The sequence below is a fragment of the Heterocephalus glaber genome, unplaced genomic scaffold (assembly GCF_053883595.1).
Source record: "Heterocephalus glaber isolate CG9 unplaced genomic scaffold, H.glaber_assembly_v1.0 deba00001773, whole genome shotgun sequence".
In the NCBI taxonomy this organism is placed as follows: Eukaryota; Metazoa; Chordata; class Mammalia; order Rodentia; family Bathyergidae; genus Heterocephalus; species Heterocephalus glaber.
In genome coordinates, this window is record NW_028258463.1 from 2,644,181 (window position 1) to 2,665,532 (window position 21,352).

The following is a 21,352-nucleotide window of genomic DNA, read 5'->3' on the forward strand; positions in this document are numbered from 1 at the left end:
ATACATTGGTTTTCTACAGGAAATACTACAGAGATTTGAAATCTAGGTCACATAGCACAGCATAGCTATAGATAAGAGCAGGGAAGCCCATTTTTTTCCCCCACCTATCAAATAAGAAAATGATGTTTACACAACAGCTAACAACGACCTTCTTTGTCATTACCACTGGTTAGCGTCCATGACAATTAGTATTGACCATAATTATCTTTTTTGACTTCTTTACAATCTTAACATGTTACAACATCATATACAAGGAAGTTTACAGTCAGTGTGCACTAAGGGTGACCGCAAGACAAAAAGCTCTGTAATAAAAGTTGTGCTTCGGTGAAATCTTCTACCTCAAAACCCCAAAGCTGTTTTAAATAACAATTAGGTTTCGGTTGTTGCACTGGCTTGTCACATGGCAAGTCTGCGCATAAACAGAAAAGAGCTTCCTGGTACTTCTATCAGATTTGCTTCCCTTCATGATTTGCTGAGTATGATATTATGGTAAGCACATACCTGTATGCTATGATTTAGGCACCAATGGTCTTTAAAAATAACCAATCTTTAAAAACAACCAACAAAATGTTTTGACAGTAAAATATTTAAGCTGTATTGTCAAAAGCAACCATGTTTCATAGCAATGCTTTGAGTATATGTATCTGGTCTTTGAGAAATGGCAATACTGTATCTCCTTTGAACATTTACAAAATATGTTTATAAATGTATGTCTTATTAAGCATTTTGGTCTTAAGCCATAAGAAGTAACTCAGACATATCAGTTGAAGTAAAAACAACCAACCAAAGCATTTTCCCGGGAGTTATGTCACCTACACATACATTAGGTGACTAAGACTAAAATAGGAGACCAAGCCATGTGTGATGGCACATGCCTATAATTCCAGCACTCAGGAGGCTGAGGCTGGAGGATTGTCGAAAGTTGGAAGCCAGTCTGGACTACATAGTGAGTCCAAGATCTGCCTGAACCACACAGCCAGACCCTGTCTCAAAAACAAACAAACAAAAACCAATAAACTAAGATATGAGTCCTAATCTGAACTAAAATCTTCATCAACAATTCAGGAAAGAATTAAAGGAAAAGAAAGACTTTTCTGTTGTTTCCCATATGTTAAACCTAGTGAATCCTGTTTGATTAGTCAAATTTTGTTCTAACTTAAATCTTGAATTGTAAATTTAAAAACTAGTCCCAAGTGCTGGAGGATAGCATCTCTATGTCCTATAAGTGTTCACACCTATTATTCGGGTCCGCTTTCCTTTGCAATTGCCTTAAACTCTGTGCTTCAGATTTCCTACTAGCAGAATTCTGCTGAGGAATTATTATTTTGGACTGTATTTGGGGTAGACATCCAAATACATTAGTAAACAGCTTATCTTGTGACAATTGTGTCAATGGATCTCATTCAAGAGAAAAACGATGACTTGTACTCCAAAGAATTAAAATGAATGTATGCATGGACAAAAGGTTCACTTCTGTTTGAGAAGCAGGATGTAATGAGGTACTTTGAAAGAAAACTTCAAGATGATGAGCAGAGGCAAGACATCATACAAATGTTAACTTTCTTTTCAGTCAATTCTGAACTAATGAAAACACACAAAAACTGTGATATTGATTAATAACATGTGAGATATTTGTCCTTTAAAATAATAGAAAGTCACGTTTCATACTGATATACTTTTTTTATATTTGGGCTACAAAAAGCTACTTGAAGAATTATGTTCAATGTATTCCATTTATTATGTTTTTTGAGAAGGGGCAATGTGTTTCCTAAGGAAGTCTTTGGAGGTTGATTTACTGTAAGATACTTAGAAAAACCCACAGTAGTCTGTTTCCTTAAGTTAATGTCAATTCACCATCTACCCAAACAATAAAACAGCATTGTTCGGTTTATCAAAACTCTCCACCCCACAGTTTACCAATACACATCACAGAACTCCATCAGTACTTTATCAAGATAGATGGGTCCAATTTCAGATAACAACTTACATTATGATACTACCATAGAGTGAGATATTTTCAATAAAGTTAAGGTTAACAAAAGACTTTATAGTTATTACTTCAATTATTTTTTCTCAGACACAAATCAGGAGAGTATTAGAGAGGGGGCCAAAAACACTTCCAATCAAGACTGGCTCTGGGAAATATGGGAAATAGCACTGTCATACCCAACAGACTCATTTTTTTTCAGTGAGGAAAACTAGGGCTGGTTTTCATTTTCAATCATGAAGCAGAGACAAGTCTTCCATCTTTTATGGTCATGCTATGTATTAATGCTACGTGACCAATTATTTTTGCCAAAAAGGGAACAAGACTGTTTTTCTTCATCTTCCTTTTATTTAAAGATACTGTACTAAAATAATAAATGTTAAGCCTTTTTTGAAATAAACAAAAGAAGAAACTGTTCTCCCTCGTAATCTCTATTACTTGAACAGTTCACCTTTAGCTTGGTCTCAGAAACATTTCTAGCACCACAGTCGGCACATAGCGCCCACAGCGGCAGTGTGGTGCCTTAGGGACATATTACTATTAACAGCCCATCCACTCATTTGATTATCATTGTACGGTTAATGGCTTTTTAGGATAATAACTTTGATACAGACAATCAAGTGCTTTAATTAGCTTATTATCGTTTTCTCTTTTAGAACAGATCCAGGCCATATTTGACTTGCATGTGAGGGAGCAGTGTGGTGCAACTTTGAGGGAACTATAGACAAGCAAAATCCTCATCTGGGCTCCTTAGTTTCTTACATTAATTCACTTCCTGGGGGTAAAAGTGACTCCAATCTACATGATATTTGTAAGTAAGATTTGTTTACAATCATTTAATCCATTTAATTTAATTTAATTTAAAGAAAAATGATAAAACTATTGAACATCATGAAAATGACAGACGAAATACAGATGAGAGCAGAAACCTTTCCAATGAGTGCCAGCTCAAGGTAAAAATAGAACAAATAAGTTTAGAAAGAGTGGAAAGAGGATGGGATCAACTCTGTTTCATAACAGAAGAACTTAAAGAGAGAATCTGTTGTTCCTCCATTTTACAAGTGAGAAAACAGCTACAAATTCAGAACCTCATGGAGGTCAGCTGCTTGTGAGAGACAGGTAGGCTCTGAACACAGGCAATCGTTCGTGACCTATACCATTAGCCACCGCTCTTCTTCCATTACACAAACAGCAGCAACAACAAAAAGCCTGATAAAATATTCCAAAAAAACAAAGAAGAGCTGAAGGTAATTAGGCCAAAATGTAAGCAATGATTGCTTTTTGATGTTGGATTATGAACCATTTTTTTCCTGCTTATTCTTTTAAAATCTTTTTTTCAAATAACAAAAATAAAGTTTAACACCATTTTTATGTTAGCAGGAAACAAAATAAAAATATTGCTGGCCTAAATGACATCTTCCTCTCTTAGCACTTGACAGTTTAGAAAAACTATGCATACAGTTACACGACAATTTGTTGACAGCTCACAGGGCCCATCGCAATAGAAAGTCACAGAAATCTGGACATAGGAATTTGTTCAGATTAAGTTGAATTTTCTAAATCTTATCTTTTACTGTGTCTATTTAAGATGTACAATATATTTTGGTAAACATATAGTGAAATTACAAAACTACATGAATAGGTAATGGGGGGTTGATCAAAGTATGTTATATGCATGTATGAAAATGTCACAATAAAACCCATTATACTATACAAATAATATGTAACAAAATCCCAACCAAACAAAATATTACACAAATGCAATTCCACCCCCAAACATCTCCAAATACTGACCTCTCTCCCAACCTCACTCTAGATGTCTATTAGCATTTCAGTATGTTTAAAGGGAACTCATCTTCCTTCTCTTATTTCTGAATATCCCGCTAATTTCCTTGATTTTAATGGTTCTGCCAATCTCCAGTAATTCAGGTTCAAAGATCCAGTACTGCTTTTACATCTCATCTTTGTTTCTCCTGTCAATTGCTGTTTAGTCTTATACAATCCATTTCTGAGATGCTATTGACTTAGCTGTTTAATAAATCCTTACCAAAAGACTGCAATAGTAGATTTTGGGGCTATGGTGGTAAAAAAGACAAGTGAGGACCTTGCCTTACTACAGCATACATTCCAGTGGGGAAGACACAATATCAGGTGGCAAGTTCTATTAGCAAATAAAGGTAGCAGATCAAGTATTGATGATGGAGTTGATCAGGAAAAGTATCTCTCAGAAGGTGACATTATAGCAGAAACCTGAATGATATGAAAGTCTGAGTCTTGTGAAGGTCTGAGAGAACCATTCCAGGCAAGTGGAAGGGCCAGTGCAATGCCCAGGAGATGGGAGTAAGTTTGATATGTATGAAGAACTACAAAAAAGATTAATATAGCTGGTATATAGTAAGCCAGGGAAGAGGGACAGAGAAAGATAGCAGAAGGCTAGTTGGAGTCAAAACTGAAGAGCCTTGCAAAGTCATGCTATAGAATTTAGATGTTTTTTTACATACAATGGGAAGTGACTGGAGTTTTGACTAGGGGAGTGACATTAAAGACCACTAGAGAACACACGTAGGGGAGAAGTATGGAAGAAGCAGAGATGAGTTAGAAGGCTACTATGTCATTTTCCTTCCTCTTGACATTACTCTAACTTGGTTCTCCATAACTGCACCCATACCAGTGTTACAGCTCTCTTGTTTAGAGCTTGAACCCTAGTGCTGACCTGGCAAAACTTCATGAAGCACAGCTTTGGTTATGACTCATTGTACCTTGCTCAAAGAGCATCAATAGCTCCTTAGTGTCTATTTAAGAAATCTCTAGAGCATTTTGTCTAGTGTTTAAAATAGTCCACGCCTTATTTATTTGCCATTGTTTCCTTGTATTATTTATGCTGTAGGTATTTGAAAAATGATAGACCATGGGCCAAATCTAGCCTGTCACTTGTTCTTATAAATAAAGTTTTATCAGAACATGGTCACATCTATTTTTGCTTATTATCCATGGTTGCTTTCATGCTACAATGGCAGAGTTGAGTAGTTGTGACAAGGATGACACAACCACTAAACCTATCTGGTTCTGTACTGAAAAACGTTTGAAGAATCCAGCTCTAGGCAAACTAAATTTCATTATTTTTAATATATCTCCCATTTCAGTTTTTACCATCGCAGTTTTCTTTCCCGTTTGAATGGAATTCTCTGTCTTTCTCCTCCCACCTCCATAAGCACATTTTCTACCCATCTTTCAAGGCCCATCACCTCCCCATGAAGCTCTCCACCAATCTCTGTGGTAGGCAGAATAACCCCCTCCAAGGCTGTCCACATCCTAATCTAAGGCTCTTATAACCTGTAATTTTGTTATATTACACAGAAAGGGTGACTAAGGTTGCCGATGGAATTAAAGTTTCACTGACCTTCAAATTGAGAGATTATCTATGTTGGCTCAGTGTGATCCCAAGGGTCTTTGAAGTAGATGCTGGATATAGAAGAGGCTGTGAAAAAGCAGTGATGTAAAAATGGCTTGACTGCCCAATACTGGCTTTCCATGTGGAAAGGCCATGAGTCAAGAAGTGTGTGCACCCTCTAGAGTTTAGAGGAGGCAAGAGAAGAGAACCTTCCCCAGAGCCTCCAGAAGGTCCTGCAGCTTTACTGACAACTGCACTTGACCCCAAAGAGTCCATTTCAGACTTCTCTAACTTCTAGTGCCGTTAAGATAATATATTTGCATTGTTTTAAGAGCCTAAGCTCATGGTAATTTGGTATAGCAGCAGTGGGAAACCACTGTGCTCTCCCTTCTGTAAATTCACAGCCACTTTATAACTCCTCTGGGGCTCCACCATGGTTAGCTTGTAGCATATCCGTACACAGGCTTTGATTCTCTGTTACTGCTTAGCTCATTGAGGGCAGGGTGTATAACTGATTCCTCTTTGCATCTGCCATAATAACAATAATAGTGCCTTGTATACAGTAAAACATCAATAAGTATTAATAATGATAAATAGTAACAAATGTTTAATATGTTTGAAAATTTATAATGATGTACTTGTTCAGATCATATAAAAAGAATACTCACATAATCTATATGGTTTATTCCTCACTTATTCTGAAAAAGTGAGCATTTATCTTTCAAAAAAACCTTAAAAACATGTAAAATTAAAATTTATAGTATGTTTAGGCAGTATACATGGTCAATGAGCATTTGATGATTCACTTTGTAAGTGATCATTTAAATCATCAAGCATATAATTTGTAAATTCATAAGTAATGATACTATAAGTTGAACATTTTTTCTATCTCTGTTGGATGATTCTAAAATGGACAGTAAAAGCAATGGCATATATTTTCCCCCAATTTTCTACTTATAGGAAATGTGAATGAAGCCAAAATCTTGGGGAAATTTTTGTCATTAGTAATGTCTAATGAGGTAATCAGGATTGAACTAAATAAAGTATTTATAAAGAATTCACAAATTACTAGTAATGACATATAATGTATCAGGCCTTCAATATAACAAAATATCAAAGAGGAATGAATAATGTTAAGAGTTTTTTTTTACTAGGAAACTGTAAACTCAAATGAATAAAAGATGAAGGCATTTGAATTATTATCAGGCTATGAAAGACTTGTACTTTTATGTGATGTGAAGACAGAGAATAGAGACAGATAAAGGAGTCCCTATATCAGTGTCATTAGAAATTAGACAATTCAGCTTTTGGTATTTACTAATTCTGAATGTCTCATACAAAACCAAACATAATTCTGTACAATGAGGGAAATAAAGAGAATTATGAAATGACTAGGCTCATATTAGGTTTTAAAAATTCTTTTTATTTACAAAGAACAATTCACCCATTTTTTTGTATTTTCATTCTTTGGTTCTCTTGTATACAAATATCATATTTGCCTTTTCATTCCCAAAATTCTGAAAAGGAAATGTACCACAGTAGGGAAGGTCAAGTTTCTTTTTTTTAAAATTGAGTTTATGGGTGAGATCGTCCATAAAAATAAGAAATTCACTCATCAGTCACTGAGCATCAACTCTGTGTCAAGCATCACACGGTGAGCAGGCAGCTCCGTTCCTCTTGGGGAGATTCCTGACCGCATTTCTAATATAACAGCAGCTGTCTGCATCTTAATTAAACCTGGACAGGAGTATCCTTCTAATTCTCTCAAACTTCCTTTGATTAGATAGAAAAGTCAAGGGGGTAGGAAGGGTGTTTATAACTCTTGAAGAGTCTGGAGATTGACTCAGAGCTCTAAGAATGGAATCTGTAACTCTTCCACTAGAGGATCATTTTTTATTCCTAGGAAAATTTTGTTATTGCCACAAAGGCTATTTTCCCACTAGGAAAACAGAAGCATGTGATGGTAGTTTATGCTATTAATTTTCTATTGTGGGGAAACAAACTACTCTCCATGTAGCCACTTATGACCATACATATAAATTACCAGTTTCTGTGGGTCAGGAGTCTGGGAGTGGCTTAGTTGCATCCTTTGCTGAGGATCTCACAAGGCTTCAGTCCATGTGTCAAGCGCAGCTGTGGTCTCATCTGAGGCCTGAGTGGGAAGGACTGAAGCTCCTAGCCATATGGATCTCCTACTGTAGCAGTTCATATCACTGAGGGCAGCAAGGAATGAGAGACTCCAGCAAAATAAGCACTAAAATCTTATGCTATATAATCATGTCCATTCTGCCACCCTTGCTGCCTTCTTTACAAGCAAATCAGAAGTCCTGAGCATGTGGCAGGGCAGGGAATCTCACAAGGACAGGAACACAGGAAGGAGGAGCACAGGGAGCACCCAAAGAGTCTGTCCAACACATTTCTTAGGCTTTCCCCCTCTTTGTTACTTTAACATGCAAAATCTACTACTTTTTCATTGAGTTAATCCTAGCTTTAGCTTTTTTGATATTATTCTTTAAAGCTCTTGTTAGCTCTAGGTTGTATTTTTTTCCATGTTTTGTACATTTATTTAAACATGTAAGCTCAGCAGAGTCCTGTGAAGCTTCTTTTTAATTTATTTGTGTTTTTATCCTTTCCTTTCTTACTGAGACTATAAGTAATTGTATGCAGTATAATTAACATTTTAAGATTTCTTACTCCATAAGCCACATTCTATTCCATTCTCTAAACACAGGAATAAACCTATTTTATTCCAATGTAAAGTGATATAAAAACAGGCAAAAAAAGCCCCCACTCACCTTCTTTCAACAGAGTCTGTGATATATATCTGTGTACAAAATTAAACAATCACATCCTCATTAGGTTCTTTTGGAAGAATTACAAGTCCGGGGGATGTTAAGACAGTTGAAGTAATTCAGTATTTCAACAGCCGGGCATGTGCTAGTTAATGATCTATTTTGAGAAAGCATCATTCATATTCTTTTGATGCTTAGGTTGGGTTGAGGTCACTGTTACAGTTGGCTTTGGTTTCACCTTCACTCACAATTGTGACTTTCTGTACGGGAAACTTTGCCTGGGGTTTTACTCCTTTTCTGTGAGGTCTGCTACTCCGAAAAATGGCGTGACTTTCCCTGGACATGTTTTAGTCAGAAAGTCCCAGCAGAAGGTCTTTGGTCCCCACTTACCATCTATCCGTACAGCACAGAGTTGGCTGCATTCTTCTTCCAAGTTTTAACTACTTCATACTCCACATTAACAGAGCCAGCCTGTGATCTTCGTAACTGATACATGATGCTTGAAAGATATTTGTGGAAAGAACAGACTATTTGATAGCTACTTGCATGTATAAGTGGATATTCCTGTATATTATATTTATGCATGTAAATAGATTTTTCTGTATAGATTGTAGAAGGGAAATTGAAGGGTCAAAGAAAGAGAATACTGAGATTCCTAAAGACACAGACAGACTGCTCTCCAAAACAGCTGAGCTGAGCAAACATCAACAGTACATCAGTATGCCTATTTTCTCATTATAGATTGACAAGCATTGTTAATATAAGACACTCTGGTGAATAAAAATGGTGTTTTACTGTGTTAAGTTCATTCTTAAGTAAATAAAATGGAAACAACTACATTAAATACTTACACATCAAATACTAAACATATTCATTCAGTAGATATTAATCCTAATAATGAAATATAATATTATTGGATGCCCATTCTGTATCATGCACTGTTCCAGGTGTTACCTAATTGTACTGAACAAGACATCCAAGATCCTTCTTCTCAAGGAGCTCACATTTTAATAAAGAGGAAAATCAATAACAAAGAAAACAGAAAATGTGAAGAGAATAACACAGGGAAGTGGAATAGAGTCTCTGGAGGTGGAGAGAGGGCCAGGTTTAGTTAGATGTTTGGACAGGGCTTTCTGAAAGCTGACAGTTGGGCTGAGGACCAAATGCCACAATGAAGGGGTCGTCACAACCATACTGTCCTCTTGGCTTCTCTCACACACACCAAACACGCTCCACAGACCTTTCCGACTGCTGTCCCCTCTGTCCGGAACACTTCCTCTAGATATGGCTACTTCTGCTCATCTAGGTGAAATGCCTGTGAAAGTCAACTTAATTGGTTTCTAGAGAACCAGGGCTAACTGGACCCCATGCAACTGTAATGTACTGATCTTCCACATAGGCTCTGCACAGCATCCCTCTCCACATTTATTTCCGGAGGACCCTGAAAAGAGCCATATAATAGACATAAACTTCTTTATTATGTCAACCTTTATAACCATGAAATAAATTCAGGTTGAAAGTGAGTTTTCTACCCAAAATCTACTGTACTTGAAAGTGAAATGTTACTTTGCAATTGTTTTCAGAGGATTTAGCGCACGGTTTCTCACATGTTCTCAATAGAGTAATTTAATAATGATAGACTATATAAATCTACAATTAGTAGAAATCTTTCTCTGTTTTCCAAGAGTTCAAACTCCTATGAAAAAGAAGAGAGGGAAGGAAAGAGAGAGAGAGAGAGAGAGAGAGAGAGAGAGAGAGAGAGAGAGAGAGAGAGAGAGAGGAGGGAAAAAGAAGAGGGAAAGAAAAAGAATAGTTTATGGCTGTACAGACAAAATAATTCTGTTACAGAATGACAAGGAACGATGGAGATTATGATGCTAGATGCAAGCAACTTTATTTTCAATCAGCTAGCCACTGCAGATACATTGTCTTTAATCCTCACAACAAGCTCATGAGTTAGTCCTATTTTATTCTTCTGTAGCATGTGATCTTTTCATTATACTATTTCAGCCTCTTTACAAGTAAATACGAATCTATCTTCTTGATAAAGGTATCATATAGGAGACAAACAACTAATTGTTACATAAAAACAAATGGTAATTTCACAGATGTGACTTCATTTTTATCCTGTAATACGTGGGTACAAATACACTATTTTCTTCATTTTATACGTGGATCAAAAGTGAAGTTGGGTAATTTATCTAAGGTTGTAAAAGACCTTGTGTAAGAATCAGCTTTTCTCATTCTCCATGTCCTCCTTTTTCTACTTGGACTTTATTTTTCATTAGCATTTACAGGTTATCATAAAAGAAATGAGAAACACCAATAGCACTATGTAATCCCAGTATCTAGATACTTTTTAATATGATCAGTAACAGCAGTTAAATAAGGTCATAAAGTCCCACATTTTCAGTGATCTTTATTAAAGATTCGGTTCTTGACTCTATATCCTCAGATTTAAGATCTTTACCTGGGCTCACTTAGGATTCTCCCTATATGTATTATTCCCTCTTTTATGCTTGTCCTTACAAAGAAAGCTCTTATTGCTTACTGTGAGGTTGAGATTTCCATGATGTTTTACAATTCTTTTACATTAAAAGATGATTTAAATTTCAGAAGTAACAACGGCTCACTCTAAAAAAATCAAACAATACAGAAATGTCTAATAAAAAACAATCTCCCAATCCTAGAGAAAGCCAATGTTATGAAGAGTTATGTAGTTCATATCTGACTGAAAAGGAGGAAGCTTCTCGAGCCTGTGCAATGCATTACTTTATTCTGAGTATTTGCAAGTCATGCAAATTAGGTAAAGTATATTGCGTTCCAAGATTGCAATTTACAAAAACTCTAAAACACAATCTTTGCAAAAACACTTTCATACTAGACCACTTAATCTTTGCGATAACCCCATGAAGACTGTATCCCCTCTTTGGAGACAGGAGGCTAATACTCAGAGAGGTCATCAAATTTCCCAACTCTTAGAGGCTATGCTTCATACACTTATACAGAGGGAAAATGCCAATTTAATTGTGACACAATGTTTTAAGGGCACTCCTGTGATACTTATCAAGAACACTAAATTTAGAATCAGAGACTGGAGTTAGGGGTTTGGCACTGTGTCTTCTAGGTAAATCACTGAAGTCCTCTGTGCCTTGGTCTTTTTATATCTTTTAAATTAGAACTGGTGTCTAACTAGTGCTATGAGGATAGATTAATATGAAAATAACACTTTAAAACTGGAAAACTGCTAGAAATTTTAAAACTTTCTGTATCTATGATATTATTTTTAAAGATATCATCTGTACTAGTAACGTTGATGTTCTGTTGTCGAAAGCAGGAACTGAACTTCTGGGTCTAAACTGAACTATTTTATCATATCAAATAATTGTGAAAGCTGTTATTGCACACATTTTAATACTGCTGCCTTTTCTGGAGATGAGTTGTCATTACTTTGTCCTCATGTAAACTCTGGGGAGCACCTATTCCATTAACGAAGAAAAGAATGTGTTCTATTTGAACGAAGACATTTCCAGGCCTTGAGGGAAAATATTTCTTTCCGGCATCATTTACATTTTGCTTGTCCAGTTCTAGGACTGAAGCATGAATTATACTTTAAGGATTCTATCACTATAGTTAGTTTTAATTATGAAAGGAATTAGAATTTCATGTTTCAAAAGAGTGATAATTCTCTGTATTTTATCACCAACGGCTTCTGTAATCTGGAATCTGGAATCACTGCATTTTTTTCTGCCTTTTTGTTTGAAGACATTTTATGTGACTGTCTGCTCACCATGTTCATAGCAACGAATATAGACTTTTACTTGATTAAATCTTAGATACTGCACATTCTGCAATCCCCTAGACAACTATATTCCTGCCTTGTGGGAGAAATTAAGTCTTGCTTGTCTAGCCATGCCTTCATACCTTACGGAAATATATACGATGAAAGTATGTATCTGAGATACTTTCCTGGAAATGAGTGTCTATGAAAACTTGCAATGGGTGGTAACTTTGGGATTGACTCACACCACTTATTTGACTGCATGTATTAAACACCGGAAACATGATGGTTTCCTGATTTTTATGCTTGGAAAACTGTTTTCTTCCTATATACCAACAGAGAATTGTTGCTATAAATCTCGTAGTATTTAATGATTTCAGCACTTTAATTCTCAGGAATTTGTTTAATGGACCCCCCCACACAATTACTCAGCAGTTGATTAATAAATTAAGGATTAATAACTAAGGAAATGATGGGCAGTGTAAGACCCAAGATGATGATAAATAATTGGACTGTGCTACTGGACTTTCAAGAACTTATTGACGTAACGCGCATACGAATGGCAGGTTAGTACATTAACACTGAATTCTGGGTGTTTCAAAAGTTATACGTACTAATGTGCCACCAATCTTTCTTTTTAAAATCAAGATTTGTCTCTTGCTGCTCCCAACTTAGGCCAAGTGACCTCTATCTCCCACCTCAGTCCCTGCAACAGCCAACCTGTCTTCTTGTTGTTTATTCTTGCTACATTTTCAGCTCAGTTTGTGGAACTGGCAAGAACTATCAGGCAAACAAATGCCTGCAAAGCCCTTTCAAATGTAGATCATATTACTCCTTTTGTTCACAACCATCTATGGCTCCCTATGACACTCAAAATAAAATCCAAACTCCTTAGTATGCTCTTAAAGCCCCACGTGATCCAGCTTCTTCTCCACCCTTACGGCACTCTCTTGCTTGCTCATGTATATCAGACACACAGGTCTTTTTTCTTTATTTTCTCTCTCTCAAATGTGTTAAGTTTGTTCCTGCTTCATGAGTTTTGTACTGGGCCCGAAAAGCTCTTTTTCAGAGTTTCTCCTGGCTGGGCCTGGGCTCCAGCACTACCTTTTCAAATAGTACTTCTTCGTCTATCAGTCTTAAGTAGTGCCCTCACATGCTTCCTTTCCTAATACATCATCCCATTTCATTATGTGCACTACACTCATCACTACCAGAATTATGGTATTTTCTTATCTGACAATTTTTCCATCTCTGTCAACTGCAATTTACCTAAGCTGCTTGACAGCAAGTCTTGTTTATACTGTTATCCTAGTGCTTACCTCAGTAAATAGTTCTAGAAGGGATGAAATAACCAAACTTTTTATCTTCACTGTTTTTTCTGAAAATTCAATAGTATGAGGAAAGAAACTAATTATTATTTTCCTTGATGCTAATGATAACTGGCCCACTTAAAACAGAATTAAATCTCTCAAGATTAAATTGGATCTTATGAGTCAGGGATTTAGCTCAGTGGTTCCGCCGCCTGCCTCATAAGCGCAAGGACCTGAGTTTGATCCCCAGTACCAAAAAACAAAACAAAACAAAAAAAACCCCAAAAGATTAAATTGGATCTGTTTTCTTAATGGAAGCTTACAGCACTAACCTACATTCAACCTGCAACAATACAAGAGAGTATCCAAGTTTAGCATTTTCTTGAATGGTTAGAATCTGTGAATACTAATAGTGGTAAACATCTGACTCTGAGAAATCAAGTCACCAAGGAACAAGTCTGCCTTACACAGACAGGCAAAGTTGTCTCTTACACGACACAGAATTACACAGTAAGTTACTTCCTAGTTCTTGGAACACCTTTCCCAGTTTTAGGACCAGAAAGCATGATTACTCTATGGGGAAGCAAATAATATAATGTCCACTTTAAATAACACAGTGGAGTTTCATTAAAGAAACAAGGTGTCCTTTGACAAATTCAAGCTCCTTAATAAAAATATGCTCTTGAGTGCAAAGAAAAAATAATGATGAGCTGGGGATGTAGCTCAGTGGCACAGCACCTGCCTGGCGAGTGCAAGGTCCTGAGTTCAATTCCCAGTACAAAAAAAAGATGAATATTTAAGGCCTAGAATAAGTAGAATGACAAGATGCCATAACAAGTCTCAATTCTGGATCTGAAAGAAGGAAAGGACCTATAAAAGAAATCATTTAAATGTTGCAGTACTGCTTTCCCCCCTTTTCTAACCAAAGCTTTCCTTATCTGCTTTAGTAACTTCTAATTAGCTCCAAAACATAAAGACAAAAGGTGGTTATTACTGACATTGTACTCTTAATAGTTAAAATACTGCTAATTTCTGATGGGAATACCTGATTTGATTCAAGAGGCTTGCATAGATAGATATACGCAATCAGATGGTTACTTCTTGGAAGGGGAATGGATTTTCTTATTTCCTTTTTCTTTCTTTTTTGAGACAAGGTCTCGCTATGTAGTTCAGGCTGGCCATGAGGTCACTATGTAGCCCAAGCTTTCCTTGAACGCATGATGATCATCCTGTCTCTACTTCCTGAGTACTGGGATTACAGGCATGTACCACCATGCCTGGCCTTATTTTCTTTAGTTGAATAAAAATGACAGTTATTCTACCACTGTGTAATAGTTGAACATTCACATTTTTGATACTATATGTAATGCTATAATGAAATATTTATATGTACACATTTATGCACATCTTTCACTATTTTCTTTGCAAAAATACCTCTAGTTGGCATGATTGAGTTAAAATATATGACCACTAAAAACCTTTTCTTTAACTTTTTTTTGGTACCAGGGATTGAATTCAGGTCTTTCCGCTTGCAAGGCAGGTGGCGGAACCACTGAGCTAAATCCCCACCCCTTCTTTAACTTTTGAAAAACCTTTCCAATGGGATTTCAAAAGCTCTTGATACATACTGCAAAACTGATTCCCAAGGATTTTGTGCCAAGTTACATTCCCACCTGTAGTGGATGAGAATATTTACTTTCAACTTTAATTAGTGGCAGGCCCAGATGGCTCCTAAATTTGAGATTTTTTGATGCCTGATATATGAGTAAATTAAGAAAAGAAAGTATACTCTCTACAGGAGGATTCCTACCCCTTGCTTCCTTTGCTCACACATCATTAAGCCCTTGTGGGTGTAGAAACTTTAGCTCCAACTGCTCACCTCAATTCTGAAAATCTTTGAAGCTTAAGACCCTAGTTATACTGATAGACTCATCCTGTTTCTGGTGCAGGGAGACATTCCTTCCTTGTTTCTTACCACTCAATTTTAAATGTCAGTTCTAAGTGTAGTGGCAGAATGGGGAGATGTTAGCATGAGATCACTCTACAATACTGAGCCCAAAGTCCATCCTGAATCTTGATTGCTGTATTTTCTTGCTTGAATACATACAAACCATATACCTGTATGTATGCATGTTTGTATGTATTTGTAAGGCTTGAATGAGATGAGAACGTATCTCTTGTATGTGTGACATATTTCTAGTCTTAAAAGCTTGAATGTAGAAAGCCCTCTCCTCAGAACTGGTTTTTCACCTGTGAAATGCTGTAAGAGTCCCTCTGATCACCCTGACATTTAATCAAGTTATTGAAATATCCTCTCTGACCTCAGGCTGGGGGTTGACTAATGTGTGAACAAAGGATGATACAGTAGAATAGGGGGGCTGGGAGGTGAGCTAGAGTCACAGCTGGTTGTGCAGAACCACACGGCATTTGGTGTGGAAGCTGCTGTGCCAGCTCCTTTTAGCTTCCTGTGTGCCCCAGTGCATACCCATGCTTCCTCAAGGAACAAGCCCCCATTAGCCTTCTGCTTGACAAAGAATTGGTGTGAACCCTGGAAGTTTCAACAAATGCCATGACTCAAGATCAGAAAAAGCTAAACAAGCCTACTACCCACTGCCCCAGCCATCTCTGACTATTGATTACCACTTCCAACCAGAACCTGTTCAGGGTGCCCTCTGCTATGGGTCCCTCAGCTATGCTCACTAAGCCAGCACCAGGCTGGCCCTTCCTGCTTTCCTTCTATGTGGTCCCACCTGCCCTCCACCAAAAAGGCTTTGGAGTTGCCAGAAACTGCTACGGTTTTGATGATTTTTGCCCTGTTTTTATAGTCTATTTATCATTTCCATGGAAACCTTGGAGGAAGGTAATTATATGCCTGCTGTTACAATGCCAACTTACCAGGAACTCAATAAGGTCTCTTTTTTATTAAATATCTACTATGGGATATTTGGCCAGATTAAAAATAATTTACAGTAGAACTGCCTTTTTAAATTGCTTTTGTAATGGAATTATTTTGTTAATCTATAAACCAATCAAAAAAGATTACATTTCTGAATAAGCAGTTATTTCACATGAAGATTACACCAAGGCATCAAAACGATACTGATCATGTAAATATTGGTGGAGATTGACAGAAGCATTCCCAGGGGTTCCAATACTAATCGAAAACCTCTATTCTGTCTTCACACGGTTTCACTAGAAGTAATGTAATGGAATAGATCACAGTTTCTCACAGTTAGCAATGAACAATTGAAAGATAAGATGCTGATGCAGACATTAAGCCACAGTTTCCTGTGATGATTGCATTACAACTCAAAATCAGTAGCATTAAATGCTCATTATTAAGAAAAGCTGTCATCTACCACATTTCCAAATGCACCCAATTTAAAGAACCTTTAGACAATCACAATACCTACCATAGAGAGAAAGTGAATTTACTATGTTAGTTGCTTTCAATAATCATGTGGCAACAGCAGCATCTTTGGCAGCAGCCATAGCAGTGGTCACTTTCAAAATGGGAAATTTACATTACTCAGGGCTCCTTTATATGTATTTTATTAATCTTCCGATCTTGGCACTTAGATACTATGATTCCCCACTTTTTACAGGAGAAAACAGACCCACAAGTTTTTTATCAGTGAAGTTGGATGAGCCATTATGGGGCACCTCTAGGGGACACAGAAGATACAGATGACCGGCGTTTACATAGTGTGCTCGGCACACTTCTCCACAGGCATATGATGAAGGCAGGATGGCCATGTATGCAATGCTGTAGATGGCATTTGCGTTCCCTGTGAGAGGGGTTCTTAGGTTGGGGTTCATAAATACTTTGAAAATTGATGTGAAATGTATCAAAATGCACATTTTTGGCAATAAGGCTTTCATCAGAGTTCAGTGGAGTCCATGATCCAGAAAGAGTCTGTCTTTCAGGCAGGCCTTAGAGGCTGGTTTTAAGCTATAAAACCCAAAGAATCTTATACTTCAGATTTCTGAGGAAAAACTGTAATGTAACATCCTAAAGTATACTTGTATTAAGCAAAAGTGGAGACACTTATGCAAGTGAATATTTCAAATTGTAACTTGAAATAATCAGATAGCTATGGCAAAGGAAATGAAATGGGGCTTATGGTTGAATTATCTATCTCAACGTCATAATCTTCTACTTCCCATTATGCACATAGAAAACCCCACTGCTTAAAGAAAAAGAAAAATGAGTTTCCTGAGTTTCTTTGAATTATTTAACTTAAAAATATATGTCTGATAAAGTTTTTTTTTAAACTACTGGTGAAATATGCCAACATTAGCAACTATATTTTAAATAAAAAGACAACAAAGAAAACATTTGTTAGTTTTAAACAGCAAGGTATGTATAATCTTAAAATGGGTAAAAAGTGCAGATGTAATTTTTCTCTTTGCTTTCAAAGAAGATCTGCTGAATTTCAAGTATTTTCTTTGAATAATCATGTTTGACAGATATAAAGGTTAATGTTGGCGAGGTAATTAAAATTAATGATGACAATGCCCAGTGGCCTGTGTCTACACAGGTGTTTCCCTCCACTCTTTCCTCCCCAACATAAAAACGTTTGCTACACAAATTCTGAGCTTACATATAACACATCATTTTCTAGACCCACAGAATTTCTTCTAAGACCCTCAGAATTTATTTCCATAATGAATTCTTACGGGTTTTTGACATGTACTTTGATTTTTAAAAATGTTTTAGGCTATTCAAAATTTTTAAAATATACTTATTGCATAAAATGAACAGATACTATTAGAGACCAGGTTTCTAATCCTTTGTAGCATACTTGTGAAATCAAAACTTGCCCAAAAGGTCTTTCAATGTTACTCTACATCAAGCCAAGTTATTTACTACCCAGAACCATATTCAACATTTATTACTTTGACAATTAGTAGAATATTTTCTATCTATCCATCCTCCATCCATCCTCCCATCCATCTACTTACCCATTCATTTATCTTTAATTTTTAAAAGTTAAAAAATGTATTAGTACATGTTTGCAGTATACAATGATTACATTCATCATTGTGAGTTAGTACATGTAAATAACATCTTAATTTTTTTACTGGCCCTTTCCCTCTGCTCCCTCCTTTTCCTTCCATGCCTTTGTTCCATTCTCATTTGCAGATCTATCTCGTTTCCTAATTTTGCCCTTTGAATTATTAAAATTTTTTTGTGTGTGTGTGGTACCAGGGATCAAACTTAGGACCTTGCACTTGCAATGCAGATAACAGCACCACTGAGCTAAGTTCCTGGCCCCTCTTTGAATTATTTACACTTTGGGTTTCTCATATAAGAGAAACATGCAATATTTAAGCTTGAGTGTCTGACTTATTTCACTTAACATTGCAAATCTGTTCACTAGACAATCAGCAGATAGACATTAAGGAAAGAAACAATGACAAAATACAGCATATATTCTACTAACATGCCATATATAATGGATACTTGTAATAATGACATTGAGACATCACAACTTAACTAACATATTTGACACATATTAACTGTATTCTCCAAAGATGATCACAAAAATGACTTCTGACTACACGCTCTTCTGTGATGTGACCTTGTCACTTCCTCATCCTGAGGTGGAGTATAAGCCCCTATTTTAGTTATTTTTCTCTTTGCTGTTGCTGAGACAACACACTCGACACTCAAAGTTAAAGGAGGAAAGGTTTATTTGGGCTCACAGTTTGTAGAGATTTCAGTCCATAGTCAGTTGGCTCCAAGGCAGGGTAGCATGGCAGAGGCTATCACAGAGGAGAAACAGTTCATGGCAAAGCAGGCCAGGGACAAGATAGCCAGCAGTGAAGTAGCAAACAGCAAGTAACAAGCAGGAAGTGACAAGTGGCAACAGCAGCCCTCTTTCTGTCCCTTATATTCTATCCAGGCTACCTGCCCTTAGTGTGGGCAGCACTCACACCCAGGGTGGGCCACCTTAGTCCTAGCATCACACCACGAATCAGCATCACATCCTTAGCCCCAGCATCACACACTCTACATCCACCCACCTCCCAAAATTCCGACCCATGACCATGTGAGGCTTTGGGGGGACATCTCTATGCAAGACGTAACAGCCTCTTTCTGTTGAATGATCACAAGAACATGTTGCAAGGGAGGCTGGGTGACCTCTGAGGTTGTTATAAACATGATATAGCCTCTATCTTGCTCACTTAAATATCTGTGCTGACGCTTAACCACCACATAATAAGTTTAACTACCTCATGGCCTTCTTGCTAGAGAGGCCATAGATACTTTGGGGCTGCAGTTTGTATCCCACTCTGATCTCTCATTTGGAAGTCCCACCTAGGAGAGACATCAGATGACTGAAATCTCAGAAGACACCTGACTGTTACCAGTGAGTTTCCTAAGAAGAACTTGCTTAGTCAACCTCACTTAACCAACAGGACCATACAGAGATAATATTAATTTTTTTTTAGCCATTATGTTTTGGGGTTTTTGTTATACAGCAATGGTAGAATAGCTAATAAAAAGTTAGTGTTATGTATGAAGTTACAATTTAAAATATGTTTTGTGCTAGGAAATGTGGTAGTGGCAGTTGCTTTATATAAATTATATTATTTAGTCTTCATAACAAATTTTGAGTGGTAATTATGTATTTTTATGCAATAGAAAAAGATATTTAAAATTACTTTAAAAAGTTCTCTTCAAAGTTTTTTATGGAAGTTATTTCTTATATGAATATACTGTCTTATTGACTCAAGTATAATTACATTTCGTTAAAAAATAGTTATCTTCAGAACATTATATTATCTTTAATTGACTACTTTTTTTATCTCTGTCTAAAATATCCCTATTATTTAGCTCTTCCTCTTCACAGACCATTATTAGGTGATTCTTATTCATTATTCATTATTTAGAAGAGAAGATCAACATCAGAGGCTCTCAGTATGTCATTACACCCAGGAACTTTTTTGGAAGTTTGTGAGGCATTATCTATTGTCACAGTGTTTGGGAGTATCTTGGGGATTTAGAGGAACAGGAAGGCTAACCATCCTATTACAAAATGCACTGGATAGGTCCTGTGCAACAAAGATATATTCTACATCCTTGTATTAGTAAGATTTCCCATTGGTGGGGTCGAATGCCCAACACTCACAAATTAAAGGAGGGGAGGTTTAATTTGGCATATGGATTCAGAGGATTCAGTCCACAGTCATTGGAAGCAGATACATCACTGTGGAAGGGTTTGGCAGAGAGTCAAGCTCCTTAATTCACGATGCCCAAGCAGAGCAGGGGATCAGTGCCAGAGACAAAGAGACTAGGGACCATATATAGTACTGCAAATCATGTACACATGAGACACCCAGACACACCCAGAAGTGTGCTTCCCCTCGGTGGTTCCTGTGCCCAATCAAATTCACACAGTTAACTGTCACATGTCTATGTGATTCATGTTGTTAAAAAACGTCTGTCTGGTTACTTGAGGCTGGAATATAACCTTACTTTCAGATAAACTCCAAATATTCTTTGCATGCTTCTAATATACAATAACTTTTTCAGGCTTGTAACTACTAGGTAAATTGATAGAAGATTGTATTTTCTTTTATTCAGAATTTACCAAGAGTTGTTCGCCATTATGGACAAACATAATACTGGTGGCAATGTGCTTACACTACTTAAATTGAAATTACAATGTTCCTTCATCAGTCTACAATCATATTTGTGGGGATTGTATGTGTAGGTGCAAGCATCTGAGATACTATATCTTCCAGTATAGCTGTACTAAAAATTTACCTATTGAAATATATATTGTTTTATTATAAAGCACCTTCCTCTAATTTTTTCTCTATAATACGGTTAGGACATGTTATTGATCTTTTATAAATAATGGATATAGGTGGGAAAATTGCCTATAATTTTTACTGGAGGAAAATAAAGGGTATGTTAGTGGTTATAAAAAGGGAGTTGAAATACACTAAGAGGCAAAAGTATTGGGAGACAGGAGAAGGGAAAGATGGAAATGTCTAATTACTTCAGTTTTCCCCAAGGATTTCTGTCTGTTGAGATGCAGGAAGTTACTTAGAGCAGTATTCTGCTTCTCTTTCTAA

At 36.7% G+C, this 21,352-nt stretch overlaps 1 protein-coding gene across 15 annotated transcripts in view; it reads right to left on the bottom strand.

Annotated features, from left to right (window-relative positions):
* Window positions 1-21,352, bottom strand: part of Stxbp4 (syntaxin binding protein 4) — a 241,391-nt gene that overhangs the window by 126,327 nt on the left and 93,712 nt on the right. For 2 of the 15 annotated variants that reach the window (XM_021239934.2, XM_087202596.1), the window contains one exon: window positions 1-19,030. This exon is cut by the window's left edge and continues 25,591 nt beyond it. The exons of 12 other annotated variants lie outside the window; for them this stretch is intronic. In XM_021239934.2, coding sequence (XP_021095593.1) covers window positions 18,996-19,030 — 35 coding nt within the window. In that variant the 3' untranslated portion in view covers window positions 1-18,995. The remainder of the gene's footprint in view (window positions 19,031-21,352) is intronic. One more of the 15 variants, XM_087202597.1, reaches the window with a different exon arrangement.